This window comes from Cucurbita pepo, chromosome 1 (assembly GCF_057944985.1).
Source record: "Cucurbita pepo subsp. pepo isolate OVF chromosome 1, ASM5794498v1, whole genome shotgun sequence".
Lineage (NCBI taxonomy): Eukaryota > Viridiplantae > Streptophyta > Magnoliopsida > Cucurbitales > Cucurbitaceae > Cucurbita > Cucurbita pepo.
Window position 1 is genome coordinate 14234594 of NC_141798.1, and position 7594 is coordinate 14242187.

Here is a 7594-nt window from a genome sequence, read left to right on the forward strand (position 1 = left end):
AGCTAAATCTAGAAAATTTTCATTTATTTGAACTTAATCCAAACAAAAATCTCTTAATTAAACATGGAAAGGTGAACGAATTCATTCAAGTTGAATTTGCAAGCCTGATGCATGACATAATTAGTTCATAATTCATCATTTTTCCCATCACATTCCATATTATGTTCTCCATCTCTATATAAATCCTTCCCTTATTTCCAATCTTCATCTCATCTCACATCGGAATTATGTGGACCCAAACCCTTCCGATCATGGCCGCTTTCATGGCCACTTTCATGTTCCTCCTTGACCTAACCAACGCTCAAAATGCCCCCGGTGACTACCTCGCGCTTCACAACCGAGCTCGAGCCCAGGTCGGCGTCGGCCCCATGCAATGGAGCAACACCGTGGCCGCGTACGCTCAAGCCTATGCGGAAAAAAGAAAGGGTGACTGCGTCATGATTCACTCAACCGGGCCATACGGGGAAAACATAGCCGCTGGGTACTACCCTGAGTTCACCGGGGCGGATGCGGTGAAGCTGTGGGCGAACGAGAAGCCGTTGTATGATCATGCGTCGAATAAATGCGTGGGTGGTGAATGTGGGCACTACACTCAGATGGTGTGGCGAAGCTCGGTCCGGCTTGGATGTGCTAGAGTGCCCTGTAAGGTTAATTCTCAGTTTGTTGTTTGCAATTACGATCCTCTTGGCAACTATATTGGGGAAAAGCCTTATGATTCTTTGGTGGTTTGAAGAGATTTAGTTTTAAAAATTTTATGAATTGTAATAAAGTTGGTGAGAGAATCATGAATTTATGAATTGAAATAAAGCTATGGTATTGTCTATAATAGTATTATATTGTCTTGTTTGAGTTAACTCTTGTGACTTTGTTTTAACCTCCTTGAGTTAAATCTTGTGACTTTGTTTTGACCTCCTCGCTTATAAACCCCATGATCATAGACTCTCCCCTCTAATTAAGTACATCACACCCCTGAAGCCCATAGATTTCTAGAACAACCTTCCCTTAATCAAGGCTCGACTACTTTCTTTGGAGCCTTTGAACAAAATACACCCTTTGTTCGACACTTTTGACTACAATTTTGAGGCTAACAATTTCTTTGTTCAACATAGCTAAGTTAAGTTCATGGTCTGATAACCATGTTAAGAATCACGAATCTCTACAATGGTATATGATATTTGTCCACTTTGAACATGAGAAAATCTCATAGGTTTGTTTCGGGCACCTAGAGATGTATTCTTTACTTATAAATATACGATCATTTCCGAACAATCTTCAATACTGAGAACACCAGCCACCAGTCAATTCTTGTTCCAAGTCACCCGGAAGAAATGCCCACAGCAGAGATGCGAAAAACCAATCCACGGTGTTTTTGACCTCCAAATCGAGAGATGCACGGCGGCGTTTAACTCCGCTGCACTATGAGACCCACACCGGAGATAAAGGCTCACTGTCGCAACCTAAACTTTGAAAAAAACATACATATTCCTAAACTTTGAAAAGAGTAGGATAAGAAAATGTTTAACAATTTGTTATTTTAAAAGTGTCTCCAAATTTTAAAAAATTAACTTTTTTAATATAAAAATTTAACCTATTCAACTACTATTTTAAAAATGATGAATTTATGGGTTAGAATGGAAAGTTTAATGGATCAAGTCAGACTAACCGTAGTGCAACCAAGTGAGTCAATTGGGTTAGCCACTAGCCGACTCTATCACACTCTACAACTAAGTGAGTCAATCCGCTAGAATTGAAAGTTGATTTTCTATTCTTCTTATGATTCTCGGTTGTATAATCAATCATAAAATTTTTGGGTTAAATTAATTCATTTCATTTACTCAAAATTTTAAGTAAAATATTAACATTATTTATTTATTTTTATTTATTTTCAAACATTTAGTTAATAAAACAATAAATATATACCTGCATGAATACCTAAATGGTGAGTAAAAATGTATCTTAAATTTTAAGATTAACCTTGATGTGGATTAAGTTTCATTAATCCTAAAAAAAAATTGATGCTCAATCTAGAAAATTTTCATTCATTTGAACCTAATTCAAATAAAAATCTAACCTAACTAAACAAGGAAGCCCGAATACATTGTTGAATTTCCGAGCATGGCATAATTAGTTCATAATTCATTGTTTTCCCATCGCATTCCATATTAAGTTTTCCATCTCTATATAAATCCTTCCCTTATTCTCAATTTTCATCTCATCTCTCATCGAAATTATGTGGACTCAAACCCCTCCGATCATGGCTGCTTTCATTGCCACTTTCATGTTCCTCCTCGCCCTAACCAACGCTCAAAACGCCCCCCGTGACTACCTCGTGCTTCACAACCAGGTCGGCGTCGGCCCCATGCAATGGAGCAACACTGTGGCCGCGTACGCTCAAGCCTATGCGGAAAAAAGAAAGAGTGACTGTGCCATGATTCACTCAACCGGGCCATATGGAAAAAACATAGTCGCGGGCTACTACCCTGAGTTCACCGGGGCGGATGCGGTGAGGCTGTGGGCAAACGAGAAGCCGCTGTATGATCATGCGTCGAATAAATGCGTGGGTGGTGAATGTGGGCACTACACTCAGATGGTGTGGTGGAGCTCGGTGCGGCTTGGATGTGCTAGAGTGCCCTGCAAGGCTAATTCTCAGTTTGTTGTTTGCAATTATGATCCTCCTGGCAACTATATTGGGGAAAAGCCTTATGATTCTTGGGTGGTATGAAGAGATTTGGTTTTAAAAATTTTATGAATTGTAATAAAGTTTGTAAGAGAATCATGAATTTATTTATTGAAATAAAGCTACGATATTGTCTACAATAGTATTATATTGTCTAGAGCATAAACTCTTGTGACTTTGTTTTGACTTCCTTACTTATAAACTCATGATCATAGAGTCTCACCTCTCATTAAGTACACCACATAGAGCCACCTTTGAAGCCTATAGATTACCTATGATCATAGAGCCTCCCCTCGAACAAAATACACCATAGAGCCTCCCCTGAAGCCTATGGATTTCTTAAAGAAACTCCTTTTAATCGAGACTCGACTTCTTTCTTAGGAGACCTTAAACAAAATACACAATTTGTTCGACACGTTTGACTACGATTTTTAGGCTTACAACTTTTTTGTTCGACATAGGTAAGTTAAGTTCATAGTCTGATACCATGTTACTAATCACGAATCTGTACAATGTTATATGATATTTGTCCACTTTGAACATAAAATCATGGGTTTGCTTCAAGCTCCCACAAGAAGTCATGTTAATGAAAATGTATTCTTTAGTTATAAATCTATGATCATTTTTTAATAGTCTTCAACACTGAGAGAATCAGCCACCAGCGAATTGCTGTTCCAAGTCACCCGGAAGAAATGCCCTCGGCGGATATGCGAAAAACCAGTCACGGTGTTTTCGGCCTCCAAATCGAGAGACCCACGACGACGGCGATTAACTCCGCTGCAGTATGATACCCACACCGGAGACGAAGACCCACTGCCGCAACCTACCGGCGTTTACCGGCTCTGAATATGGAGACCAAGGGGGCCGGAGTAGCTACACCCTTGAATGATTTAGCGAAATAGAATGTTGTTTTTAAATGGGGGATATGCAAGAGAATGCATTCAATGAGCTTAAGAAGAAATTAACTAGTACACCATTACTTGTCTTGCCTAACTTTGATAAAACTTTTGAAATTGAGTGTGATGCAAGTGGTTTGGGCATAGATGCTATTTTGATGCAAGATGGAAAACCTTTAATATATTTAAGTGAAAAACTAAATGGGACAACATTGAACTATTCTACCTATGATAAAGAATTGTTTGCTTTAGTCCGCACATTGCCAGTGTGACAATACTACTTATGGCTTAGAGAATTTATGATCCACTCTGTTCATGAAAGTTTGAAGTATCTTAAATATCATAGCAAACTAAATCATAGGCATGCTAAGTGGGTGAAGTTTATTGAAAGTATAATCTCTTTACTTCTCTTAGTCCAAAAATTCTTGTATTTGAGTATATTAAAGAATTATATAAAGATGATGCATTTATCTTGTGAAAAGAGCTGGGGATGATTATTATATGTTTCATGAATTTTTATTTAAGAAAAGTAAGATTTGTATTACTAAATGCTCTATAAGAGATTTGCAGGTAAAAAGAAGCACATGATGACAGCTTATTGGGACATTTTGAGATTAATAAAACTTATAAGAGGTTGCATGAACACTTCTTTGGGCCGAAGATGAAGTACAATGTTCATAAGTTTTGTAACCAATATTTTAAATGCAAATAAGCTGAATCTAAATCACAACCAAATGGATTGTATACTCCTTTGAATGTATCTAACGAACTTTAGTAAAATGTTAAAGATAGTATTTTTGTTGTATCAGACATATTTAGTAAAATTGTTTATTTTATTGTATGCAACAAGACCGATGATGTTGCATGTTGCTGATTTATTCTTTAAGAAAGTAGTAAGATTACGTGGAATCTATAGAATAATTGTTAGTGACAAGGAGGTTACCTTTTTAAGTCACTTTTAGAAAGTATTGTTGGATAAATTGGGTACCAAGTTATTTTCAACTACATATCATCATCAGACTGATGGGCAAATGTGGTTAATAGAATATTAGAAACATTGTTTACGGCTATTATTTCTAAGAATATTAAGTTTGTAATGAATGTTTGCCATTTGAAGAGTTTACATATAATAAACAATTCACAGTACCACTCATTGTTTTCCTTTTGAAGTTGTTTATGGATTTAATTCCCTTACACCTTTGCTTCTTATTCATTCTAATATTTTTGCGAGTGAAGCAGCCACAAGTAAGACAGATTTGATCAAAATATTACACAAAGAGGTGGAGAGAAATGTGAAACAAAATTTCAAAGTTGCTCTAGAGTCCTTTTGATGTAGGTGATGATTTAACTGATTAGATGACGAATCCTTTTGAAGAGGGGAAAGATGATAAGGATCACGGTGTTCCAAATGTTCCAATTGGACCTATTACACGATCTAAGACCATGAAGATTCAACAAACATTCATTCTTCATTTACAAAATTGGATAGGCTCGGTTCAACCATTATTTCATGTGTTACAAGTTGATTCGATTTAGGAATGACCATTTGAAGCTTCAAAAGTGAATATTTGCACGGTTGAAGTAGCGGATGAAGTTGTTATAAGGGTGGGAAGGGTGGAAAGTTAGTTGTGACTTATCATTCTTCATTGACAATGTGTTAGAAAATTTTATTTGTTATTTTTAATTTCTTAATTTATTGAAGTGAGAAAATGGTGACTAACTTCTTTACTCACATTTTAACGGCGACTAACTTATTTACTCGACTTTTGTGAGAAGACTATAAATACCCACAAATTATTATGTAACAGATAGATTTTGGTGAATGAAATTTAGCGCTCGAATTAAGACTGTACCTTTGAAAATTTTGAGTATTATTTTTGTAATTTCTAAGTTACATGCAAGTCTTATGATTGCATCTGATGAGTCATTCAATCAAACTCGATCAAATTGAATTGTGAAGGGACCCAATTTAGAAAAAGGTTACAAATCTTGATGCTAAATATTTAAAGGTAATCTAATTTTAGCCTTTTGTGTATGGTTGATTCTAATTTTGTATAAGATTTGTTAATTTCTTTTCTTTTCTTTATCCTGGTCTTTCTTTCCTTTTTAATTTTGTTTTTTATTTTGTCTCTTTATTTTATTTTATTTTTTCTTTTCTCTGCTTTTCTTCTTGTCTTTCTATCCTTTTAATTTTGTTTATTGGCCTCCTATCTATATATATATATATATATATATATATATATATATATTTTTTTTTTTTTTTTTTTTTTTTTTTGCCTTTTTTCCGGATTTGGTTAGTAATATTCTGGCCTCTCTCCAGTCTTGTCGCTGTATTTTTTACTGTATTCTAATTAATTTTCTTTCCAGATCTTCCCTTTCTCTTTTGTTCCTTTTTTTTTCTTTAATTCTGTTATCATTCAAATTCACATAATATCAAATATAAATTCTTCCTTTCCTTTTTTATTTGCTTGTTAATTTCTTTCCACTTTGTTCTGTATTTTTTTTTTTTTTAAACCTAATCTTTTCTTTCCTTTGGGTTCTGTATTTACTTATCTTTTCTTTCCTCTCTGTTCTGTATTTACTTATCTTTTCTTTCCTCTCTGTTCTGTTTTTCTTTCCTCTCTGTTCTGTCTTTCATTCTGCTCTCTGGTCTGTATTTTATCTTTTCTTTCCTCTCTGTTCTGTCTTTCATTCTGCTCTCTGGTCTGTATTTTATCTTTTCTTTCCTTTCTGTTCTGTATTTACTCCTTATCTTTCATTCTGCTCTCTGGTCTGTATTTTATTTTTATTTATTAGCCTCAGTTATAGTTCATTTTCTATAACCTAGTAACCAAAATCAAAATAAATGGCAGGAACAAGAGATATGATTCTGAATAATTAGAAAAGAAGAAAGGAAATCTGATTCTGATAGGATAAATGAAAAAGAGATCTGATAGTAACAAAGCAAGATCTCTCTCCGATAATTAAATCTCCAACTCTAATTTTTTTTTTTTTTTTTTTTTTTTAATAATTGTAGTAACCACAGATGAATCTTGATTCTCATTTGGGATTTTGACTGAGTTGATTGAGGAGAGAGATAGTTGGGAGAGGAAGAGGGGTTATTATTTTAATTATTTAATTATTTAATTATTATCATTCTTTTTTTTTTTTTTTTTTTTCCTTACAGTGGGCAGGAGGAACATTGCTTATTGCTTTTGTCAAGTGTGGTGGAGAATCCAACCCATGGAGGAGGCTACATGGGAACCAGTAGATGATATCAAAGAAAAGTATCCAGAGTTATTTCTGGCTAGAGAGACTTTCGAGGACGAAAGTTCTTTTTAGGAGGGGATAATGTAAAGATTCGAATTTTGTTTTATTTATTTTAGATTTTATGCTAAGATTTTATTTTGGTGCCAAAATGAAAAGATATTATGCTATCATTTATTCTCGCTGAAAATGTGCTATTTCTAACAAAGAAGTTACTACGTTAATGGAAAAGTGATAAAGACCTTTTATATTCTCATATTCAACTCTCCTCATTCCTTGTAAACGACTTTGACTCTCCAAACTTTTTGGGTTCTCAAAGATGTCTGAGAGTACAAGAAAATCGAGAGGGTTAGCCAGAAAAAACGTGTGGGGTGGTTCGCTGGGTTTTCTTCGGTGAGTGGCCAGAGGGAGAAGCGACCCAGGCTATCGGTGTTGAATACCGTTGCGCATGGTCGGTATAGGCGAGGGGTGTCGTCGCATCGTCAAAATCGGGGTTGTGACCTCGTCGTTGGCGGCGCAGCGTCGATTAGGATTTTCGCGAGATTTCGAGTAACGAAGACGAAGGAAGACGGGTCGGGTTCACGTTCGGCCTCTAGACCAGCCCACGGAACGAACGCGGGCCCTGTGCGTTTCGGCCCAACACGGACGCGCGCTGCAGCCTTGGTCTCGGCTCCGCACGCATGCTCTCGACTCGGCTTGACTTGTACGGCGGCTCGGCTCCGTCAAATCCCGCAGCTCGGCTTGGTGACTCGATATCACTATAATATATCGATTC

At 36.0% G+C, this 7594-nt stretch overlaps 2 protein-coding genes across 2 annotated transcripts; both read left to right on the forward strand.

The window, feature by feature from the left end:
* Window positions 1-227: 227 nt before the first annotated feature.
* LOC111785253 (basic form of pathogenesis-related protein 1-like) lies at window positions 228-731 on the forward strand. Its single transcript, XM_023665660.2, has one exon. The coding sequence runs from the start codon at window positions 228-230 to the stop codon at window positions 729-731; it is 504 nt and encodes a 167-aa protein (XP_023521428.2).
* Window positions 732-2230: 1499 nt separating this feature from the next.
* Window positions 2231-2722, forward strand: LOC147794831 (basic form of pathogenesis-related protein 1-like). Its single transcript, XM_087125734.1, has one exon. The coding sequence runs from the start codon at window positions 2231-2233 to the stop codon at window positions 2720-2722; it is 492 nt and encodes a 163-aa protein (XP_086981860.1).
* The last annotated feature ends 4872 nt before the right edge of the window (window positions 2723-7594 follow it).